Genomic DNA, 24,598 nt, shown 5'->3' with positions numbered 1-24,598 from the left:
TGAGTTAAATTGTTTGCTCTATAAAAACATATGGTTCTCACTGTACCATAATCATCTTGCTAGATGTGCCTCATGCTGTCCTTCATATTACTTATTTGCAAGGAATTTAAGCACTGACAATTATTTATGAACGTTGAACCATGAAAGAAATGTCTTGAATTATTTTTGTTCAGGGGTAGGGTTGGCCCCTGATCATTTAATTTCAAGATCAGCGTTCGTCAAATTCAGGACTGGCGCTGGAAGCTGTAGGTGGAGCGAAGACCAGGAGTGGTGCAGCTCTGCAGATGCTGAAGGGTAAGACGATGGAATACACATATTGATGGCTTGTTTAGAATGACGCGGTCAGCGACTCATCGTACAGATCTAAAGTAATCCATACAGATGTGTTCATTCTGACTGGCTGTTAAGAAAGCATTCTCGGCCACCAGGACTAGTCAGGATGTGTATGACATGTGGCTGGCTTTAGGGGTTGGGAGTAATAACTATTGTAATTAGTTCTATCAAAACAGCCCACTATGTACTGTGCTGTAAAAGTGCAGTAAATTACACTATTGACATCTGAGTGAAGTGTTGGACTGCATTAATGGGGAGAAAACAAATGTCCAGTGTGCCAAAGGGTCACGTGTGTTCCTGAAGGGACTGAGGCGACGCAGTCGGAGGTCCCTGCGGTGGCGGTCAGCGGGAGGTGTCAAGACCAACCAGCTCCTCGTCCAGGAAAGGGGAATTCTTCAGACCGACAAAAGGTTCAATAAAGTAAATCTTATCGTCTAAAAAATCTAGGACACAGTAGCTGGGTTCATCAGCAAATTGTAGCTGGGCTGTTGGTCCACTAGAATAAAAGCCAATGGTGCTGAAGAGAGGTGTCTCTCTCTTCCCCTTTTCTCTCCTGTAAATCAATGATGATTAAATTAGCGCAATTTGATTGGTTTGCTATCCCGAGATTTTGGGCAATATCCCATGATTGAGATCTCAAACTCGAAAAATAAATAATAATGCCGGCAATAAGTGTTATCTTGTTTATTTTTGGAGTGTTCAAGTGTAGTATAATAAACTATAGTGGTAACTATATATAGTTAGTATATACTACTAACTATCACTTCAGCAAATAATTGTTAAATAGTCTATGATAGTCTAACATTATCTATTACAGTCTAACCTAATGACCGCTCCATCCATGGATGAATCCCTTGTGTTGTTCTCCAGGATTCCACAGGTCCGTCCACCTGAAGGTTGCCGTGGTGAAGGCGGTTCTCCTTCTCCTCCTGGCTGGGGTTGTCTTCGCTAAATGGTGCTCAAACAAAACCAATCAAATGTAAAAAATATGTTTGTCAATATGAGACATTGAAGTTGATTTAAAGAAAACATATTTGTACACGTAAATATTAAAGTAGAGATGTTCATGTTAATAAATGTGTTAAAGGTGATTGTATTTTAGAATAATTATTTTGTCATATTGGAGTAAATTCCATTGCCGTCCCTGTGGGCTGTGGCTGACGGCTGGTCTCAGCAGCCTCACCTGGCCTGAGTCCGGCTGAGAGACTCTGGGGCTGGTGGGGCTGCACACCTGTTGTGCGTTGGCAAGTCAATGCTCACAGGTTAAACCAGCCGTCACACACACTCAGGAGATCACCTAGATGGCAGCATTGATCACCATCTTCATGTGTCAGGGACTTCAATATCCGCAATAAACCGGTTTGTACTTCGTCACCCTGTGTCCTGTGTCTTGAAGAGCCCAGTGAAAGCCACCTAGATGGAATGAGTCGGCCATCTTTAGGTACAGTGGGGCGGCCATCTTTAGGAGGAGTGGGTCGGCCATCTTTAGGAGGAGTGGGTCGGCCATCTTTAAGAGGAGTGGGTCGGCCGTCTTTAGGAGGAGTGGGTCGGCCATCTTTAGGAGGAGTGGGTCGGCCATCTTTAAGAGGAGTGGGTCGGCCGTCTTTAGGAGGAGTGGGGCGGCCATCTTAAGGAGGAGTGGGTCGGCCGTCTTTAAGAGGAGTGGGTCGGCCATCTTTAAGAGGAGTGGGTCGGTCATCTTTAGTTTTATCTTAACTTTGTTTCTATCACAGAATGGGGAAACACAAAAAGAAGAACCAGAGAATCAACCAACGAAGACACAAACCACAAGGCATAAATATAACTGAGCAGAGTCACTGTTGATCCTTATCACCAGAAGTCCCGCCCCTCTCTGCCCATTGGCCAACCCATGAACTCAGGCGGAGAGCCAGAGATAGTGTGAGATAAGCTCAGCAGCTCACCAACACTCATATTTCCTGTCTTCAGAGAACACCTCGTAAACTAATATCCACAATATCTTGTTCATAGGTCAGCATTTGAATCCACACACGTTGTTGAGGGGTAATATCTGGGGGTCACTGAGATACAATTATCATGAAGACATTTAGTTGCAGCTTATTGTACTTTAAACATGGTCATTGTTCACGTAATCCTGTCGTGTTCACTAATAATAATGACTGATCAATAATCCATATACACTGGAGATACTCCACCTGTGACCGATGTTGGCCGCGTACATTGTGGCCCATCGTGCATCCCTAACTTCTAGTCTCTAAGTTTGATGAATCAAATAAAGACATAACGGTTGCTCAATATAAGAATAGAAAGTCAAACTCTACTTCAAATTATGTTTTGTTACGATCGAAACCCAGTTGTAGGTTAATCCAAAGCAAAGGGACTACTTCTATAAAACACGTTGGTAATGGGTCTATAGGGACGCTCTACTGGGCCAATATGAACTGAACTGCTGATTGGATTCCATGTCAATGAGAGAGGGAGAAGGGAAGCTATATATGGTATTTAAAGCATTGTGAAGGGAGGGTAGTGTCTATTGCAGAGAATATCTAAAAGGAGGAAGCTACATCTGAGGACTATTACTGTAGTCTTTCACAATCAGCCAATCAGCCCTCCCCCTGTCCAAGTGGCGTTAACAACCAGACACAGAGAGGCAGCTACGGAGCAGATGAAGATGAATCCATGGACCCTCTCTGTGCTCCTGCTGCTAGCTGGTAAGCTGTAATGCTTCTTCTGTTTACTACCGGGAACGTGTCCGTACACAAACTGGATCCAGCTGGCCTGTGGGCTCAACCTAGAGCTCTTTTTAGACTCTAATGGGATCTCAACTCTACCACTAGACACAGATAAAGAAGGACACTTTGATCAGTTTATCGTTCCATATGTTATCGTAATAATAATAATAATATTGATAATAATAATGCATTGTTTTCTCAATGGGCCTCACCCCAAGAGCTTTCATAACATAAAAGAAAAAAAAATTGATAGATAAAGTGTGAAATTAGATACGATATTATATAATTCATTATGCTTTATGATATGATATCAAATATTATATAATTTGATATAAAACCAAACACATTACAATATCAACGTCCCACCCTGACCTTCTCAGAGCGTCTTTACCATCAACCAGTCGCTCTCATTCTCTCTGACGGTGAAAAGCTCAACTTGGAGAGAGCATGACCTCATGTGAGACCCTCCCTTAGCACCGGGCTCCCTGTTGTGACCCCGACTGTCTGGTTCCTCCAGGGCCGCTGGGGGCGGACCCTGACTGGCACGTGGAGTACCCTGACTCCTTCTGCGTGGTGGAGGGCTCCACCGCCACCATCCCCTGCAGCTTCACCCACCCCGCGGTGCACAGAAGGACCAGCGTGGTGGTGGAGCGGGTGGTCTGGTGCCCCGATCACAAGATCTGCCACAACCCCACGCCCAACGTGTACGACAGCAGCAACCTCCGTGCCGACAGCAGGTTCCAGTACCTTGGGGACCTCGCCGGGAACTGCACCTTAAAGATCATCAAGACGGTGAAACGGGACGCTGCAACGTACCGCTTCCGCTTCGTGACCAAGGGCGATAAGTACACCGGACCGAGAGGAGTCAGAGTCAACGTCACTGGTAAGTGTTACTTCTAGTGCTGTTACTAGTTAGTTTACATCTAGTACTGTTACTAGTTAGTGTTACTTCTAGTACTGTTACTAGTTAGTTTACATCTAGCACTGTCACTAGTAAGTGTTACTTCTAGTACTGTTACTAGTTAGTTTTACATCTAGCACTGTCACTAGTAAGTGTTACTTCTAGTACTGTTACTAGTCAGTGTTACATCTAGTACTGTTACTAGGGTCGGGGTTACCTCTACTACTGTCCCATTATAATAGGACTATAGGAAGAGACTAGACTTGGTTCCCATCGGGGAGGGATTAGTAGCTTCCTGTAATCAACCTTGAGCAAGATGTCCTCACCCACCTGCTCCTCATGAGATGTTTCTGGATGTCCTGGAAGACGCTTTGGATCGAATGCATTTTATGATTCCTTGTATCTGCAAACCGACAGTGGTAAATAGTCAATGATAAGTGATGACCACTTCAACTGAAGGGTATATGCTGTCATTCTGTCCAGTTGTAAAGAACGTCCGTCTCACTGCGTCTTCAACAGATGGAGAGGATGTGAAGGTCAGAAGCTCCGTCACTGACCATGTGGTGAAAGAGGGCGGTCAGGTCACACTCACCTGTACCTCAGCCTGCTCCTTCCACCAATTGGACGTCCTCTGGTACAGAAACAGCCACGCCCTATTAGAGACAGGCCCCGCCCTCCACCTCAGCTCTCTGACCAATAACAACGCAGGGGATTACACCTGCTCTCTGGACTCCAGTGGGCAGAACACCTCTGCGCCTTGGTGTCTATTGGTGTTGGTAGATGAAGGTGAGCCCCTCTGTGTTCACTAATGTCATGAGGGTGGTCCCTCATCTAGTGTAATATAGTGTACTATAGTCTGACATTATCTAATGTAATATAGTCTCTTATAGTCTAACATTATCTAATCTAATATAGCCTATTATAGTTTAACATTATATAATCTTATAAAGTATATTTTATATATACTTTTTTTTATATATATATTTTTTTTTTTTCTTTTTTACTAACATTATCCAATTGAATATTTAAATATCACTCACCTCAGGCTCCGTGAATAGTGGGGGACAGCCCCCTCAACCTTCGGTCTCGGGGGCTGTTCCCCACTATTCACGGAGCCTGAGGTGAATAATTGTTTCGGTATATGCTACACGTGAACACTATATAAAATAAACAAGATAACCCTTTTTGTCTGGATTTGTTTGTTTTTATTCGCGGCATATTTGCTTTTTATTAGCGTGACGAGACGACCGTCACACGCTCTGAAAACAACATCCCGAGTTTGAGATCTCAATCTCGGGATATTGCCCAATATCCCGAGATAGCAAACCAATCAAATTGCGCCGTATTAGGAGTTTCACGTGTAGCATATACTAAAGCCTATTATATTCTAACATTATCTAATCTAATATAGTATATTATAGTCTAAAATAATCTAATCTAATATAGTGTATTATAGTCTGACATTATCTAATCTAATGTAGTATATTAGTCTCGTTCTGTCACTAGTCAGTGTTACTTCTAGTTCTGACACTAGTGTTAGCAAGCTGAAAAGAACGTCTGTCTCAATTTATCTTCAACAGTTTGTGTTCACTAATGCACATGAGGTTAGTCCCTCATCTAATATAATAGTCTATTATAGTCTGACATTATCTAATATTGTCTAACATTATCTAATATAATATATTGTACGATAGTCTAACATTATCTAATGTATTAATGTCTATTATAGTCTAACATTATCTAATCTAATATACTCTGTTATAGTCTGACATTATCTTATTTATTAAAGTATATTATGTCTGATAGTATCTTATCTAATTATCCTAGAGTCTAAGATTATATAATCTTACAAAGTATATTATATTCTAACATTATCTAATCTAATATTTAACAATTATTCGCCGAAGGCTCCGTGAATAGTGGGGAACAGCCTATTCCCCACTATTCACTGAGCCTTAGGTGATAATTGTTTTGGTATATTCTAGTTATGACACTCGTGTTAGCAAGGTGTCCAGTTGTAAAGAACGTCCGTCTCACTGTGTCTTCAACAGATGGAGAGTTTGTGAAGGTCAGAAGCTCCGTCACTGACCATGTGGTGAAAGAGGGCGGTCAGGTTACACTCACCTGTACCTCAGCCTGCTCCTTCCACCAATTGGACGTCCACTGGTACAGAAATGGCCACGCCCTATCAGAGAAAGGCCCCGCCCTCCACCTCAGCAATCTGACCAATGACAACGCAGGGGATTACACCTGCTCTCTGGACTCCAGTGGGCAGAACACCTCTGCGCCTTGGAGTCTGGTCGTGTTGGAAGATGAAGGTGAGCCCCTCTGTGTTCACTAATGCACAAGAGGGTGGTCCCTCATCTAATGTAATAATCTATCATCTAACATTATCTAATCTAATATAGTTCTTGATAGTCCAACATTATCTATTATAATAAATTATAGTCTGACATTATCTAATGTAATATAGTCTATTTTTGTCTCACATTATCGAATATAGTCTACTATAGTCTCACATTATCTTATCTAATAGAGTCAAACGTTATATAATCTAATATAGTCTAACATTATGTGATAAATAGTCTAATATTATCTATTATAGTCTTGTGTAGTCTAACATTTTCTGATATAGTCTCTGAATGTTTAATATCTATTATAGTCTGTCTAGTATAGTCTAACTTTATCTAATCTAATATAGTCTGGTAAAGTCTAACATTATCTATTATAGTCTTGTGTAGTCTAACATTATCTATTATAGTCTAGTATAGTCTAACATTATCTATTATAGTCTAGTATAGTCTAACATTATCTATTATAGTCTAGTATAGTCTAACATTATCTATTATAGTCTAGTATAGTCTAACATTATCTATTATAGTCTAGTATAGTCTAACATTATCTATTATAGTCTAGTATAGTCTAACATTATCTATTATAGTCTAGTATAGTCTAACATTATCTATTATAGTCTAGTATAGTCTAACATTATCTATTATAGTCTAGTATAGTCTAACATTATCTATTATAGTCTAGTATAGTCTAACTAATCTAATTTAGTATACGCTACACGTGAACCTCCTTAAATGCCGCAATTTGATTTGTTTGCTCTCGTAGGGTTGGGCCACGATTGTGATCTCAAACTCAAAAATATATATAAATTCCCGCAAAAAGTGTTATCTTGTTTATTTTTCGAGTGTTCACGTGTAGCATATACTAAACTATATTAGTATAAAGTTAGTATATACCACTAACTATCGCTTCAGTAAATAATTGTTAAATAGTCTATGTTACTCTAATATTATCTATTATAGTCTTGAATAGTCAAAAATGATCTTATATTGTCTATGAACATTATCTATTACAGTCTAACCTAATGACCGCTCCATCCATGGATGAACCCCTTGTGTTGTTCTCCAGGATTCCACAGGTCGGTCCACCTGAAGGTTGGCGTGGTGAAGGGCGTGGTGTTGGCGGTTCTCCTTCTACTCCTGGCTGGGGTTGTCTTCGCTAAATGGTGCTCAAACAAAACCAATCAAATGTAAAAAAGATGTTTGTCGATATGAGACATTGAAGTTGATTTAAAGAAAACATATTTGTACACGTAAATATTAAAGTAGAGATGTTCATGTTAATAAATGTGTTAAAGGTGATTGTATTTTAGAGTAATTATTTTGTCATATTGGAGTAAATTCCATTGCCGTCCCTGTGGGCTGTGGCTGACGGCTGGTCTCAGCAGCCTCACCTGGCCTGAGTCAGACTGAGAGACTCTGGGGCTGGTGGGGCTGCACACCTGTTGTGCGTTGGCTAGTCAATGCACACAGGTTAAACCAGCCATCACCACACACACTCAGGAGATCACCTAGATGGCAGCATTGATCACCATCTTCATGTGTCAGGGACTTCAATATCCGCAATAAACCGGTTTCTACTTTGTCACCCTGTGTCCTGTGTCTTGAAGAGCCCAGTGAAAGCCACCTAGATGGAATGAGTCAGCCATCTTTAGGTACAGTGGGGCGGCCATCTTTAGGAGGAGTGGGTCGGCCATCTTTAGGAGGAGTGGGTCGGCCATCTTTAAGAGGAGTGGGTCGGCCATCTTTAAGAGGAGTGGGTCGGCCATCTTTAAGAGGAGTGGGTCGGCCATCTTTAAGAGGAGTGGGTCGGCCATCTTTAGGAGGAGTGGGTCGGTCATCTTTAGTTTTATCTTAACTTTGTTTCTTGACAGAATGGGGAAACACAAAAAGAAGAACCAGAGAATCAACCAACGAAGACACAAACCACAAGGCATAAATATAACCGAGCAGAGTCTCTGTTGATCCTTTTCACCAGGAGTCCCGCCCCTCTCTGCCCATTGGCCAACCCATGAACTCAGGCGGAGAGCGAGAGACTGTGTGAGATAAGCTCAGCAGCTCACCAACATTCATAGTTCCCTGTCTTCAGAGAACATTCGTAAACTAACATCCACAATATATTGTTCATAGGTCAGCGTTTGAATCCACACACGTTGTTGAAGGGTAATATCTGGGGGTCACTGAGATACAATTATCATGAAGACATTTAGTTGCAGCTTATTGTACTTTAAACATGGTCATTGTTCACGTAATCCTGTCGTGTTCACTAATAATAATGACTGATCAATAATCCATATACACTGGAGATACTCCACCTGTGACCGATGTTGGCCGCGTACATTGTGGCCCATCGTGCATCCCTAACTTCTAGTCTCTAAGTTTGATGAATCAAATAAAGACATAACGGTTGCTCAATATAATAATAGAAAGTTAAACTCTACTTCAAATTATGTTTTGTCGCGATCGAAACCCAGTTTTAGATCAATCCAAAGCAAAGGGACTACTTCTATAAAACACGTTGATAATGGGTCTATAGGGACATTCTACTGGGACAATATGAACTGAACTGTTGATAGGATGTCATGTCAATGAGAGAGGGAGAAGGGAAGCTATATATGGTATTTAAACATTGTGAAGGGAGGTTATTGGCTATTGCAGAGAATATCTAAAAGGAGAAGCTACATGTGAAAAATATTTCTGTAGTCTTTCACAATCAGCCAATCAGCCCTCCCCCTGTCCAAGTGGCGTTAATAACCAGACACAGAGAGGCAGCTACGGAGCAGATGAAGATGAATCCATGGACCCTCTCTGTGCTCCTGCTGCTAGCTGGTAAGCTGTAATGCTTCTTCTGTTTACTACCGGGAACGTGTCCGTACACAAACTGGATCCAGCTGGCCTGTGGGCTCAAGCTAGAGCTCTTTTTAGAGTCTAATGGGAGCTCAACTCCACCACTAGACACAGACAAAGAAGGACACTTTGATAAGTTTATCGTTCCATATGTTATAATAATAAAATAGCAGTGATGATAATGATAAGGCATTGTTTTCTTAATGGACCTCTCCAAAAAAGCTTTCAAAACATAAAAGAAAAAACTTGATAGAGTCTGAAGATTGGCACAATATATAATATTATTTATTTTGCTAAATGTTATGATATATCAATTATTACATGATAAGATATAAAACCAAATGTATTCCATTATCACTGTCACACCCTGACCTTCTCAGAGCGTCTTCACCATCAACCAGTCGCTCTCATTCTCACCATGACGGTGAAAAGCTCAACTTGGAGAGAGCATGACCTCATGTGAGACCCTCCCTTAGCACCGGGCTCCCTGTTGTGACCCCGACTGTCTGCTTCCTCCAGGGCCGCTGGGGGCGGACCCTGACTGGCACGTGGAGTACCCTGAGTCCTTCTGCGTGGTGGAGGGCTCCAGCGCCACCATCCCCTGCAGCTTCACCCACCCCACGGGGCACCGGGTGGAGCGGGTGGTCTGGTGCCCCAATCAGGTGTTCTGCCTGAAACAAGTGTACTTCGGGTACGACAGCCGCACTGTCCTGACCAAAAGCAGGTTCCTGTACCTGGGGGACCTCATCAGGAACTGCACCTTAAAGATCATCAAGACGGTGCAACGGGACACTGCAACGTACCGCTTCCGCTTCGAGACCAACGGCGATAAGTACACCGGACCGAGAGGAGTCAGAGTCAACGTCACTGGTAAGTGTTACTTCTGGTGCTGTTACTAGTTAGTTTTACATCTAGTACTGTTACTAGGGTCGGGGTTACCTCTACTGCTGTCCCATTATAATAGGACAATAGGAAGAGACTAGACCTGGTTCCCATTGGGGAGGGATTAGTAGCTTCCTGTAGTCAACCTTGAGCAAGATGTCCTCACCCACCTGCTCCTCATGAGATGTTTCTGGATGTCCTGGAAGACGCTTTGGATAAAATGCATTTTATGATTCCTTGTGTCTGCAAACTGACAGGGGTAAATAGTCAATGATAAGTGATGACCACTTCAACTGAAGGGTATATGCTGTCATTCTGTCCAGTTGTAAAGAACGTCCGTCTCACTGCGTCTTCAACAGATGGAGAGGATGTGAAGGTCAGAAGCTCCGTCACTGACCATGTGGTGAAAGAGGGCGGTCAGGTCACACTCACCTGTACCTCAGCCTGCTCCTTCCACCAATTGGACGTCCACTGGTACAGAAATGGCCACGCCCTATCAGAGGCAGGCCCCGCCCTCCACCTCAGCTCTCTGACCAATAACAACACAGGGAATTACACCTGCTCTCTGGACTCCAGTGGGCAGAAAACCTCTGCGCCTTGGAGTCTGGTCGTGATGGAAAGTGAGCCCCTCTGTGTTCATTAATGAACATGAGGGTGGTCCCTCGTCTAATGTAATATAGTGTCTTGTAGCCTAACATTATCGAATCGAATACAGTCTAGTATAGTCTAACATTAATCTAAAATAGTTTATTATAGTCTGAAATTATTTAATCTAATGTAGTCTATTATAAATAATACAACATTATCTAAAATATAGTGTATTGTATTCTTAAATTATCTAATCTAATATTGTCTGTTATAGTCTGATATTTTCTAAAGCATTAAAGTCTATTATAGTGTAACATTATCTAATTTAATCTAATTGTATCTAAAATAAATTAATTTCATAGATAATCTAATGTAATTGTTTCTGAAATTATGTAATCTAATCTTATTTAAATGTAATGCATATAACATGTAATGTAATCCTACTCTTAATAACAATGTGATCTAAACTGATCTAATTGTATCTGATATAAATGCATTATTTTACAACAAAAGAGAAGTCTGGCTGGCGCGTCACAGTGCCGGTGGTGTTGGTGCTGTTGGCTGTGGTCCTTCTCCTCCTGGCTGGGCTGGTCTTCGCTAAAAGGTACTCAAACCAAATCGGAGAAGAGGTCAACATAGGACGTTGAAGATGACTTGTGAGAGATGATATTTTTGGAAAGATTGTAGCATTTATCTCTAAGATTTGCGTTGATATGAATGTCTGTTCAACTTGGGGTGGGGAACGGAGCCCACTGTGGAGCTCACCCGTCGAGATTGCCATTACCACTTATCACCATAGGTGTCGCCAAAGAGAACGGAACGGAAATCTTCGAAATGTCCACTTTGAATTGATGCTGATAATGAAGATGATAATGTTTTAAAGGAATTATTGTGCTTGGAGACTGAACTGATAGTAATCCATGGAAATCAAACTGAAATCTCTAATCTGAAATGTAACTTGGGTAGTAAAATGGTGTTGTATTATTGGACAAATTTGTAATGTCTTTTTTTTATTATTAAATAGGAGACAAGCACAAAAGAAGGCATCAGACGTGATTCAAAAACTAGTGAGTACTTCCTGTCAGTTTCAACTGTGTGTGTGTGTGTGTGTGTGTGTGTGTGTGTGTGTGTGTGTGTGTGTGTGTCTGTGTGTGTGTGTGTGTGTGTGTGTGTGTGTGTGTGTGTGTGTGTGTGTTGATGTTTGTCTGGGTTAATTGATGGACACACGTGTTTGTGTGAGTGTGTCTGTCTGACCACCTGTCTGTCTAGGAGGTGCACTGTAAACAGGAAGCGGTGGGAGCTTCAGAGGAAGTCAGCTATTCAACTGTCCACTTCAAACGCAATTCCTCGAGGTAAGGTCTCCTGTGACGATGTAATCTTCTGACGTTAAAGAAGAGGGTAGCGATGTAATTGTTCATCACTAAAATGACGCGATGATGTCATCTTTAATCAGATCAGTACATGTTCATTGATGAAAGCGGTGGCAACACTTACTCCATTTAAACATTCCTAATGAAATGTTTCTAAAGCTTAACGGAAGATAACGGTCCGGGCGATCAAACCATCGTCTCCCCTGGCTTTACCTCCGGTACCTCATTTAAAAAAAAGCATTTAGCGTGTGGGTAGTAAAGTGTTTTTAAACACCCTGTTTATGCTCAAGTTTGAACACTTTGAGAATTTAAATAAATTATGACATGAGTTGTTTTGAGTTGTTATCCCCATGGTTTGAGTTGTGGGTTAGGGTCACACACACACACACACACACACACACACACACACACACACACACACACACACACACACACACACACACACACACACACACACACACACACTTCACCGTGGCATTCTAGAGCACTTGAACTGGAATTCAGGGAGAGTTTGCGTAGACTAGCAATAGGGTTTTAAATCTGTTTTTCAAAATCTGTTTATTATTTGAGTAACCGATAGAATATGGCATTGATGACTATTTTGAGATCAAAATAGACAAGCTTAGATGTTTAAAACAAAAACAGTTTCACTAATTCAGTGGCACTTAAAGCCTGCTAGGGAAATGATGAAGGGAATCTGAGGTTTGCTGGTCTGCATCTGGGTGACAGGTCAGCCCCTGGACCGGAACATGAGATCGTCTACAGCGAGGTTGTTCGCTGAACCAAACTCAAGCAGCGACTCCTCTTCCTCCTCCAGTGATGACGAGATAAGGGAACACTGACGTCATCATTTATCTTGTCTCTCACAGACTTATTGGTTGAGTCTTGTTCTTTTCAGTTTCTAATTCTGCTTGTAACATTTCGGATTTCAGTGTTTTATAAATTTGAGTTTTCTTTCTTTATTGTGTGTTGTTGTTTATTCTGAAAAATCTCAAGGTTGTCTGAATAACGGTGAGGTTTGTAAAGACCGGTTCTTCTCCATTCTGGTCCTGATGTCTAGGCTATGTTTTTAAAAAATACTTCTCAATTTAGTTTCTTGATGGCAAGGCGGCTCAGTCTTTCGTGAGCCTTTTCTTCTTCTGTTAGCTTACAGTATTTATGCAATCATATCTTTACAGTCTATGGGTCATGTAGGCTTACAATACGATCTGTCAAGTTCTTATCATCTGTGGTTGCTGTGATTAAAGTGAAGCCATTTTAAATACTGATAAAGTTAATGGGGGTCAGATAATAATTGGCGTACCATTCATCCCTGAAATTCATTCCAAACTGTAAGCCTCGGACTCACCACTGCCAGTTGTCCTCTCGGGTAGGATGGCCTGCTTTGTCCACTCGTAGGCTCAATCACTACTGCATTTTTATTCATGAGGCAATACTTGGTGTGCTACCTAGCTATTTATGCTCCCTTATCATGCGGAAAAGTGCTGGTCCACACTTTTTACATTCAGAGGACTTGGTGTTGCTTTTTGTCCCCAATATGTGGACAGAACAGGGTAAAAAGGCTTTTGTATGCTCTGCCCCCACTGTGGAATACGCTGCAGAAAGACCTAGGACTTGTTGAATTAATTTTGTTAAATGCTTTTAAGTTGAAAATGAAGGAAATTGAGCTAGACTCTCTAAGATATCAGTGTTTTTGTTTCCTTGTTACAGAAAAGGATATTTTAAGATCGATGCAGTGTGAATTGATTTGCCTTATTTTAGTGCTGTTTAAATTGTTGTCCCTGTGTGTTTGTCTGAAACTGTTTGTCTGTAACTGTGGTTCATTGTGCTGCTGCCTGCTTTAGCCAGGTCACCTTTGAAAAAGATTTTAAATCTCAATAGGTTTTTCTCCTGGTTTAATAAAGGTTAAAAAAATAAATAATAATCACCCTCACCACTGTGGAGCTTATATAAGAAAGGGGAAGTATAATTCACTGGAACTCAGCAGGAACTTTATCTGCTGCCATGTGTGTCGAAGTCCTCTCTTCCCCGAATACTATTATTAAGATAGCAGAAGTCAGATAGAATTGAACGAAAGTCTTTTTGTGAACCGTCGGTATAAAAGTACAGGTATTATAGGTATGCATAACCCAATTTAGACACAGAAAAAGCTCTTTGGGAAATGTATTAGACCTTTGAAGTAGGCTATTAAACTATAAAAGTTTATTTATTACCTTATTTTGAGCATGCAGTGTATTTTCGATGGGATACAGCTGTGGAAAATATTCCTATCTTAATAAATAGCGTTGATATTTTAGAATATGTTGTCAAAAAAACAACTCTACAGACATAAAATAAATAAAATGCCTTAACAAACTTTTCGTTGTTTTCTACATTGGGCAGATAGAGTCCATTTCCTGTAGCCTTTCACAATCAGCCATTCAGCCCTCCCTCTGTCCTAGTGACTGTAACAACCTGACCCTGAGAGGAAGCTACGGAGCAGATGAAGATGAATCCATGGACCCTCTCTGTGCTCCTGCGAAAAACTGGATCCAGCTGACCTGTTGGCTCAACATAGAGCTGTTTTTAGAGTCTAATGGGACCTCAACTCTACAACTAAACACAGACAAAGAAGGACACTTTGATCAGTTTATCGTTCCATATGTTATCATCTTACTACTATAATAGCAAGCCTGTCGCACCAGTTACACAAAGCTATTCATGTGCGCATGTGCCAAGCAGCCTGCAGCTCACACACACACACACACACACAGTTTGTGTGTATACATACACAGCAAGCACGCACCTCACACACACGCACATGCGCACGAACATACACGAAAACGCACACACACACGCGCACGCACACACGCATGCACCGCACGTCATGACAAAAGCAGCGAAACACTCGCCGAAGTAAGCGTTATGTTTTTAAACATAACGGCTCCGCTGTAAACAAACTCCCAGGTAAGACGTTCTGTCTCTAGACTGTAGATATTGCGAAAAAAAATAAAGAAAGAGACAATTTCTTACCTCGACAAGCAACGGCAGGTCGTTCATGTCGTCATATAAAAACCGTTAGATTCAAACATTGCGCCGACCAGCATATCAACACACAAGTGACGTGATCTTAAAGAGACAGTGTCCCTATAACGCACCGAAAACATGTCAATAACACAGTATGGTGAATTATTTCTATAGAGTCCTCCATAAGACTACACTTTGATGCTCAAATGTAATATTACTCTGTTCCTTAAGCCTCCCGAAATGTCTTGCGATATTGATAGGGACGCAAAATGATTTTTTACTGACAAATAAAGTAGTATCACATCGTATGTCCCCCTTCCCCCCTGCGGCCGGTTTTAGTTGTTTATTTTTCTTATGTTTTGTGTGTATGCTATGTGTGACTGTGGGCTACTGCTGCCTGTCTTGGCCAGGACACTCGAAGAGATGTTTAATCTCAATGATGATTATTATTTTCAACTAACCAATAGTAGTTGCCAGGCCATCAGGAGGGTCCTGTACCTGGGGGACCTCGTCAGGAACTAAACCTTGAAGATCATCAAGGCAGTGAAACAGGACGCAAAGAGATACTACTTCTGCTTCGAGACCAACACCGATATGGAGGTAGATTTGTGTCTTTATTATGCAATCAAAAATAATAGGTTTGAGAGCAAAACTTTCCACACTGTGTTACAACCTGGCTCAACGGTTGCAACATTGAAGGGGAGGCCACACATGGTCTTGGATGAACTTAATACATTTATTAAAGAATACCGTGAACAAACAAACATAACAGAAACTAAGGATCGGGCTGCAGGCCAGGAAGAGAAGGAGTCACTTGATCGGGGCTGCTTTATAGGCTCCTGAGCCCAGCCTGCTCAGGTGAGCTGCATCTCGTTAGGTGATAATCCACCAACCAGCAACCTGCAACACAGAACACACCAGAAGCAGCACCACCACCACAAGGCAACCCTGTGACCGTCACACTTCCCCCCATAAGACAGGAGTTCTACCCTGTACATTCATAAAGGGCATAAACTCCTGTACACTGCAACAGAATACACACTTTCAATTTCACTTTGCGAGTTACAAAGGCGCACGGGACAAAGCATCCGCCATGACGTTGTGGGTGCCCTTAATATGACGGATGTCTAAGTTGTACGGCTGCAAAAACAGAGCCCATCGCATAAGCCTCTGATTAGGGTTCTGCAAAGAATTCAAAAAGGTGAGAGGGTTATGGTCAGTGAATACAACAATTGGCATTCCAGAATCGAGGTACACATTGAAATGTTGCAGAGCCAGAACTAATGCCAATGCTTCTTTTTCGATAACTGAGTAGTTCAGTTGGTAAGCGTTGAACTTCTTGGAATAGAAGCTAACGGGATGTTCGATACCTTTTCCATCAGCCTGGAGCAGTACCGCACCTGCTCCAACATGGCTGGCATCAACATGTAGTGTAAATGGCTGATCCAATCTGGGAGCTAGGAGGACTGGCGCAGAGCATAACAGGGTTTTAACAACAGTGAACGCTTGCTGACATGAGGTGGACCAGATGTATTTAGACTTGATCTTCAACAAGTCGGTCAGAGGGGCCACCACTGTCGAGAAATTACGGCAAAAACAGCGATAATAGCCAACCAATCCTAGGAACCTCATTAATTCTTTTTTCGTAGTGGGAACAGGGAACTCCTCAACAGCAGTCACCTTTGCATGAACTGGACGCACATGTCCTTGGCCCACTACTTTGCCAAGATATGTCACCGTAGCTTTTGCAAACTCACATTTAGCCAAGTTTACTGTCAGATTCGCATTTGCAAATCGTTCAAACAAAGCCTGGATGCGACTTAGATGATCCTCCCAGGTGTTACTGTAAATAACGACATCGTCCAAATATACCGCACAACCTTCAAGTCTGTTAACAACCACATTCATTAACCGTTGAAATGTAGCTGGTGCGTTGCGCAAACCAAAACCCATAACAGTATACGAGAACAGGCCGGACGGTGTAATAAAGGCAGATATTTCCCGAGCTCTTGGAGTTAAGGGAACCTGCCAGTACCCTTTTAACAAATCAAATTTGCTTACAAACTTTGCTGCACCAACCTGGTCAATACAATCCTCCATCCGAGGCAGTGGAAAGGAATCAGACTTGGTCACTGTATTCACTTTATTTCGATACTTAGTTGGTGTTACTACTTGGTAAACTGGATCACCAACACCATCCATGCCCTGTGGGACCCACTTACGGACCAATACCTCATTCTGCAGAAAGTACCCACTAGCTGCACTCCGAGCTTCAACGCTAGGCCGCACCTGATCAAACAGTTCACTCAACGAAGCATCCGCCTGTTGTTCAGTGATAAGTTCCTGCTGGGAGATAGACAGAGAATCAGGTACATGCAAATCCCTCCCACAGTCCAGTTCTTCATGGTCAACAGCAAAATCTTGAGGTTCCGAATCTTTTGCCGCCATTGCCCGTGTCACAGCACAAGCGGTAAATACCTCAGGGAATTCAATCTTACAATCAGCTGGGTTATTCATCAACGGAGTACATGTATCAGGTGGGGCACCATCAACCCAGCCATGATTGCCAGCTAAATCATTACCAAGAACAACATGGACTCCACCGAGTGGCAAAGCAGGACGAACCCCGAGGTGGACATCACCAGTCACAAAGCCACAAGCCAAACTAACTTTGTGCAAAGGAACACTGAGAGTCTCTAAGCCCATTCCCTGCACTAGCAGACAGTCACCTGTGTCAGTGTCCTGAGAAAACTTCACAACAGAAGATAAGATGAACGAGTCCTTTGCTCCTGTATCTCGTAGAATTTTTACTGGCACTTTATCCCTACCACCAGACACAGATACAAATCCATCCGAGACAAATGCTCCAAAACCAGAAAAATTCCCATTTCCAGTTTTAACTGCCTCAAGAACTTTATCAGAAACAACTGGAAGGTTCCTAATTGGAACACTTAAGGCAGCTGGTTTAGGAAATGCATTGCCTCCTCGGTTAAATCTACGGTTCGGCTTTGCAGACTCCGACCACGACATTTTTGCAGAGCGGCCAATGTTCTTAGCCTGCACATCTGGAATACGGCTTCTCCCCAACTTTCCTTTTCGAGCCATAATATATTTATCTGCCAGAATTGCTGCTTCATTAACCGTTTTCACTCCACGCTCATCAATATGAGTGGCAACTTCCGATGGAAGACTATCTTTGAACTGTTCCAAAACAATGAGATCACAGAGATCTTTAAATGTAACGACCCCTACTGCTGAACACCATCTATTGAAATGTTTAGACAACTCTCTTGCAAATTCCACGTTGGTCTGTTTATCAGCCTTTTCCCAGGACCTGAAGCGTTGCCTATAAGCATCTGGCACCAACTCGTATGCTCTAAGAACTGCATCTCTTACAGTGGAATAGGTCTGACACTCCACTGCACTAAGAGCGGAATAAGCTTCCTGGGCTTCTCCGGTGAACACTGATTGTAACATAACAACCCGGTCAGTTTCAGGCCAACCTCTCATATCGGCTACACGTTCAAAAAGGATAAAAAACGTGTCTAAATCTTTCTCGTCAAACTTTGGTATAAGACGCAAATTACGAACCACATCAAACCCTTTTACCTGTGCTGTAGCGGGTTCTTCAGACGATCCTGAACCCTCAGCATTACCCACAATCATTCCTGCTTTAATAAGGTCTAATCGGTACTGTTGCAACCCCAATTTTTCCCTTTCCAAAGACTGTTTTAGATGTTCTTTCTCCATCTCCGCATTTAATTTATCCTTTTCCAAAGAATGTTTTAGATGTTCTTTCTCCATCTCCGCATTTAATGTCAACAGCAGCAGCTCCTTCTGCTGCTCAAATGTTAGACCTACAGGAGGAGAAACAGACTCAACCGCAGCATTACTTTGTACTGTGGCTGGCAACACACCACTCTCAATTAAAGAAGCCCTCAATGCCCCTTTAATTTCCGCCTTTAACTTTTTATCCCCAATGTCAACACCATAATGCTCCACGAGCTTCAAAAGTTGGTCTTTTGTGCAACTATTCAAAATTGCCTCAGTGGGAGACTGAACAAAACTACTGACAGAAGCCATGACAAGACTGTAAATAGAATTGGAACTTCCCCACTAACTGCCTATCCAAAACTAAATAATCCTGACCCTAGTGTTCATGCAGCTTGCGGTGGGTATTTATGCACTGTAAACCAGCCGGTTTGAAAGGCGACCTGCAAGCAGACAACCCCCAAGATCCTTCGGACGTGCTCCCGAGACAATTGTCCGAAAACAATCAACACTAACCACGTTGCCACAGCACTACCAAAAGGTTTAAACAAACGAAACAAAAATAATTCACGCAACCCAAAGGGGAAAACGCAACTGAAGCCTAACAGGGGAAGTTCAAATTCAATAAATTTGAATGATTGGACAATCAACTGTTTAGCCTAACCTCAGCAGATTACCCAATGAAAAGCTCAATCCCCAACCATGCACTACTGATCCACAAAACCACAAAGGAGCTTCAAAACATATTAACTAGTGCACCAATTAACCCTCATAGGGTGTTCGTTTTTTTGTTACACAGGAGGTGCTGCTGGGTCTGGTGGACCCATTGCATTTTAGGCCTTTTAATTCAACATAATCTAACTTTTTTTTTAAATACTCACCAAATGGTTACTTCAACCCAATTGCAAGTAATATAAACAACACATATGTTAAATTGGTTCCCTTTACCTTTGTTAAATCACATTTATGAATAGAGGTGCCACTCGTTTTTGTTTATTTTCGTATTAGCATGTAATAAAATGAGGAAATGCATCATAAAACAGGCATAACTGGGAAATTATCAACATCATTAGAAATTGAAACATACTCAATAACATCTGTCTGAACAACACATTAAAGCCTTTGAACACTGCCATTATACGTATATCAGTCTATACCACACATGAGGGGCAGAGTCTCACTGTGTGTGTATTGCATATGTATTTTTTGCACTGGTTGCATGTATATTGTGTTTTATATTATTATGTATATTGTGTATTTGTCTTTTACGTTTCGGAGCTGGCTGATGCTGATCCTCCTCTTCAAACTCAGTGTCAGACTCTGAATTTTCAGAAATGTTATCCCCACTTTCTGAAACTGTTTCCTCTGCATCACCATCAAAACCCTCTCTTCAAATATCTTATATCTCTTCAAATATCAACTGTAAGGCAGTCTGAACAGAGAATCGCTTTGCCATCTTGATCAGTTGTGGTATGGAACCACGCTGACAGAGATTTTTTATAGTGTCAGATCCCCAAGCTTGGTTCCCGCAAGACAGAGGGTGAAATGTGTGGGAATATGGGTGTAGATAGTGTTGGGTGCTCCAATGTTGCAACCTTGTGCGGGAACAGTGGGTGCACACTGTGGGTGCTCACACCAAGGGCCCATTCACCTGCTTTACTCTCCACACACACACACACACACACACACACACACACACACACACACACACACACACACACACACACACACACACACACACACACACACACACACACACACACACACACACACACACACACACACACACACACACACACACGAGAAAGGGAAAATGAGGGTGCACAGAACCTATGATTTCCACACTTAAACTAGCTCCGGGTCCACTGGACCCGAACACCCTGTGTGTAATATAAATGTGATGGGGGGGTATACAGGGGGGGGTCCTTGAAAATGTTTTCTGATTTATGTTCCTCACAGAAAATGAGCCAAAGCCAATGAATCTTAGTTCAAAAAAATAATTATTTGTATCACTTTTATAAAGCTAAAAACTGAAAACGGGTCCCACAGACCCGAACACCTTATGAGGGTTAACTGATAGAAACACCAAACAAAGATCAAGACTTACCGGCCTCCCCAAAAACCAGTCAAAACTATCAATAGTTTTACCATCGTGGAAAAACTCAAATTGGCCGGACGAGCCCCCATATGTTACAACCTGGCTCAACGGTTGTACCATTGAAGGGGAGGCCACACATGGTCTTGGATGAACTTAATACATTTATTAAAGAATACCGTGAACAAACAAACATAACAGAAACTAAGGATCGGGCTGCAGGCCAGGAAGAGAAGGAGTCACTTGATCGGGGCTGCTTTATAGGCTCCTGAGCCCAGCCTGCTCAGGTGAGCTGCATCTCGTTAGGTGATAATCCACCAACCAGCAACCTGCAACACAGAACACACCAGAAGCAGCACCACCACCACAAGGCAACCCTGTGACCGTCACAACTGCAATCAACAAATAGGTTTGAAAGCAAAACTTTCCACACTGCAATCAAAAAATAGATTTGAGAGCAAAACTATCGACACTGCAATCAAAAAATGTTTTATTGCAAGATAAATTAATGTGCTAAAAAAAATATTAATGGGAATCCAAAAGTTTTGTTTGCAAACCCAAAAGTTTTGTTTGCGAATCCAAAAGTTTTGTTTGCGAATCAAAAAGCTTTGTTTGCGAATCCTAAAGTTTTGCTTGCGAATCCAAAAGCTTTGCTTGCTGTTGAGCTGAATCTCGTGGGCGGGACCTACGCCGAAAGATGTAAGACACGTCTCTATTGGCCAGTCTCGATCGGAGTGACAGCTTGGCAACATCCACAGTTAGTAACGAGAGAGGGAGTTCTATTTCATGTAGGCTACTCCGTCTAGGCTTCGCCTTATGGGCTTGTCCCGTACGCGCGCTTGCGCGCCCTGAAAATTCCGTAGGCCTCCCTGTCAGCCGACAAGGAGACCATGGCAGAGGAGAGCAGGGCGATGTTGTTGACCGTCGCCGCGGATTGAGAGGCACAAACGAACACCCTGTCCGTCAGGCCGACAATCTGCTTCTGGAGGCGGTCGGGGGGCAGCGGCTTTTCGGATGTTGCCAAGCTGTCACTCCGATCGAGACTGGCCAATAGAGACGTGTCTTACATCTTTCGGCGTAGGTCCCGCCCACGAGATTCAGCTCAACAGCAAGCAAAGCTTTTGGATTCGCAAGCGAAACTTTAGGATTCGCAAACAAAGCTTTTTGATTCGCAAACAAAACTTTTGGATTCGCAAACAAAACTTTTGGATTTGCAAACAAAACTTTTGGGTTTGCAAACAAAACTTTTGGATTCCCAGTGCAGTGTCGATAGTTTTGCTCTCAAATCTATTTTTTGATTGCAGTGTGGAAAGTTTTGCTCTCAAACCTATTATTTTTGATTGCATAATAAAGACACAAATCTACCTCCATACGCCGAAGGGTACACTGGACTTGAAGAAGCCACAGTCACAGGCAATAGTAAGTGTTACTTCTTGTACCGCAACTACACACTAGTGTTACTTATGGTACTGTCCCAAGTGTAAGTTCTGGTACTGACACATTATGACAGGACGATAGGAAGAGAGTCGACTTGGTTCCCATCGGGGAGGGATTAAAAGCTTGTAGTCAGCCTTCAGCAAGATGTCCTCACCCACCTGCTCCTCATGAGGTTTCTGGATGTCCTGGAAGACGCTTTGCATCAAATGCATTTTTGGATTCCTTGTATCTGCAATCATAAGTGATGATCACTTCAACTTCAGAGGAAAGGTCAACTGTAATGGTTGTGTTCAAGTCTAAAGGACTGAAAGACAGGACAAAAAATAGGTGTCTTTCAATGGTGTATTGAAAGACTTTTTTTGACTGGCAACTGCATCACACACGCCTAACACTAATGCAGATCTGCAGTACACCACCCCACAACAGATGGCTCTAAAACACCAACAACTGCTCTATCATTTGTGAAACTCATCGTAACTATTGATCAGTTGTCCATATCTTTCACACAAGCCTTACAGTTGGTTAAAGAACGTCCGTCTCAATGTGTCGTCTCACTCCCCTTCACCTCTCTCCCTCTTTCTCACTGTTCAACCAAACATCTTTAACCACGTGGGATGTGAACTGAGTGTTTATGTACTTGAACACTGTAAGATGACTTAACCCTTAACCAACATGTGTCATTCTTCCCTCACTTCAAAAACCTGATGACTTTCTGAGAACATCGACTGACTTTGACACTTTGTGGTTTATAGCTCATCTGTTGAACTCTCACACTTTTTGTTTAAGGCTCTTTTGAGCGCACACACCTTGTTGAGTTGTGATATCTAGGGTCTCAGATATATAACTATGTAAAATGACCCTTACAGCTCATTTTGTCCCATTTGGTGTTTTTTTTAGCAACACCATTGTTGATTGTATGTCATGTAAATGAGAGAGGGAGAATGGCAGATATATATGGACTTTAAAGCGATGTGAACTGAGGTTAGTGGTTATTCCAGAGAAGGAGGAAGTCAAATGTGAAAACTATTACTGTAGCCTTTCACAATCAGCCATTCAGCCCTCCTCCTGTCCAAGTGAAGGTAACAACCAGACCCTGACATAAAGCTACAGCAGAAGATGAATCCATGGAATCTCTCTGTGCTCCTGCTGCTAGCTGGTAAGCTGTAATGCTTTTCTGTTTACTACCGGGAACGTGTCCGTACACAAACTACAGCTGGCCTGTGGGATCAACCTAGAGCTCTTTTTAGAGTCTAATGGACCACAACTCTACCACTAAACACAGATAAAGGACACTTTGATCAGTTTATCGTTCCATGTGTTATCTTAATAATACTAATAGTGTTGATAACGATAATGCATATTCTTTTCTTAATAGGCCTCACCCAAAGAGCTTTCATAAAATAAAATAAAAACTTGATACATAAAGTGTGAAATTAGACACATGAGAGAGGTACAATTGCCATTAAGGAAGGAAAGCATAGTATGCCTTGCGACTGTGCTTCCCAGTATGCCTTGCGAAACCCAGTATGCCTTTCGAAACACCTCGTGATTGGTCGATGAAACGCTACCAGGAACGCCTAAAGGGCATTATAGTGTCATGACAGAAACACCCAAGCCTGCAGATGGACCCTTCTCCTTTCCCCTGGTCGGGGAACCTTGTTGAAGCTTAAAAAAGAACAACAATTAACTGCAGCATAGATGAGAAGACTACTTACTTTGAATTAACATGGGGAATTAATATGGGCACTAGATCATTCTCTGAATCGCAGATTTTTTTTCTTCCGATTTTAGTCGCGTCGCTCAAGTGACTTTAAGCATGAAGTAACCTGAACGACGCGACTCAAATCAAACTTACCATATGGCAACTTCTACTGGATAAATACACATCAGTATAATAGGCTTTAAGTGTTCGGCTGCATAGCCACGTTATTATGTTATGGAGTTGAATATGTGATACCTCGGAAATGTCTGGAAAAACGAAAGTCATCAGTATGTGTGTGTGTGGGACGGGGGTGCGTGTGATGTCATCTTGTAGATTTCAGGAAAGTGAAACCTAACGAGATACTCTCAGTGTGTGTATGGTTTGTTAGTGTGTGTGTGTGTGTGTGTGTGTGTGTGTGTGTGTGTGTGTGTGTGTGTGTGTGTGTGTGTGTGTGTGTGTGTGTGTGTGCGTGTGTGTCTTTAACTCCACGTGTGTGTTCTATGTGTTTGTGTGTGTGTGTGTGTCATGTCCTATCTTGTAGATGTCAGCAAAGTGAAACCTAAGGAGCCACTCCCAGTGTGTGTGTGTGTGTGTGTGTGTGTGT

At 42.2% G+C, this 24,598-nt stretch overlaps 2 protein-coding genes and 1 long non-coding RNA gene across 22 annotated transcripts in view; 2 read left to right on the top strand and 1 right to left on the bottom strand.

Moving 5' to 3' along the window:
* Positions 1–2,879: 2,879 nt before the first annotated feature.
* The window catches only part of LOC132458865 (sialoadhesin-like), a 57,405-nt gene continuing 35,686 nt past the window's right edge, over positions 2,880–24,598 (top strand). Inside the window, exons 1-9 of one of the 16 annotated variants that reach the window (XM_060053216.1) lie at positions 2,880–3,023; positions 3,562–3,927; positions 4,465–4,731; positions 5,997–6,263; positions 10,385–10,645; positions 11,127–11,217; positions 11,641–11,680; positions 11,883–11,965; positions 12,713–13,903. In XM_060053216.1, the coding sequence (XP_059909199.1) occupies positions 2,978–3,023; positions 3,562–3,927; positions 4,465–4,731; positions 5,997–6,263; positions 10,385–10,645; positions 11,127–11,217; positions 11,641–11,680; positions 11,883–11,965; positions 12,713–12,764 (1,473 nt within the window). In that variant the 5' untranslated portion in view covers positions 2,880–2,977 and the 3' untranslated portion in view covers positions 12,765–13,903. Of the gene's footprint in view, positions 3,024–3,561; positions 3,928–4,464; positions 4,732–5,996; positions 6,264–10,384; positions 10,658–11,126; positions 11,218–11,637; positions 11,681–11,882; positions 11,966–12,712; positions 13,904–24,598 lie in introns of those variants that run through there. The other 15 variants (XM_060053213.1, XM_060053215.1, XM_060053222.1 and 12 more) reach the window with 15 other exon arrangements.
* Positions 9,077–24,598, top strand: part of LOC132458857 (protein asteroid homolog 1-like) — a 44,926-nt gene continuing 29,404 nt past the window's right edge. The window contains exons 1-2 of one of the 5 annotated variants that reach the window (XM_060053201.1): positions 9,077–9,125; positions 24,536–24,594. The gene's annotated coding sequence lies outside the window, so the exon portion shown is untranslated. The other 4 variants (XM_060053200.1, XM_060053198.1, XM_060053199.1 and 1 more) reach the window with 4 other exon arrangements.
* LOC132458940 (uncharacterized) overlaps positions 13,092–24,598 on the bottom strand; it is a 47,990-nt gene continuing 36,483 nt past the window's right edge. The window contains exon 2 of the long non-coding RNA XR_009526040.1: positions 13,092–13,162. This is a non-coding gene — a long non-coding RNA (uncharacterized LOC132458940). The remainder of the gene's footprint in view (positions 13,163–24,598) is intronic.

Source organism: Gadus macrocephalus, chromosome 6 (assembly GCF_031168955.1).
Source record: "Gadus macrocephalus chromosome 6, ASM3116895v1".
Classification (NCBI taxonomy): domain Eukaryota; kingdom Metazoa; phylum Chordata; class Actinopteri; order Gadiformes; family Gadidae; genus Gadus; species Gadus macrocephalus.
The sequence above is the reverse complement of the archived record's forward strand: the minus strand, read 5'-3'. Positions and strand labels throughout refer to the sequence as shown.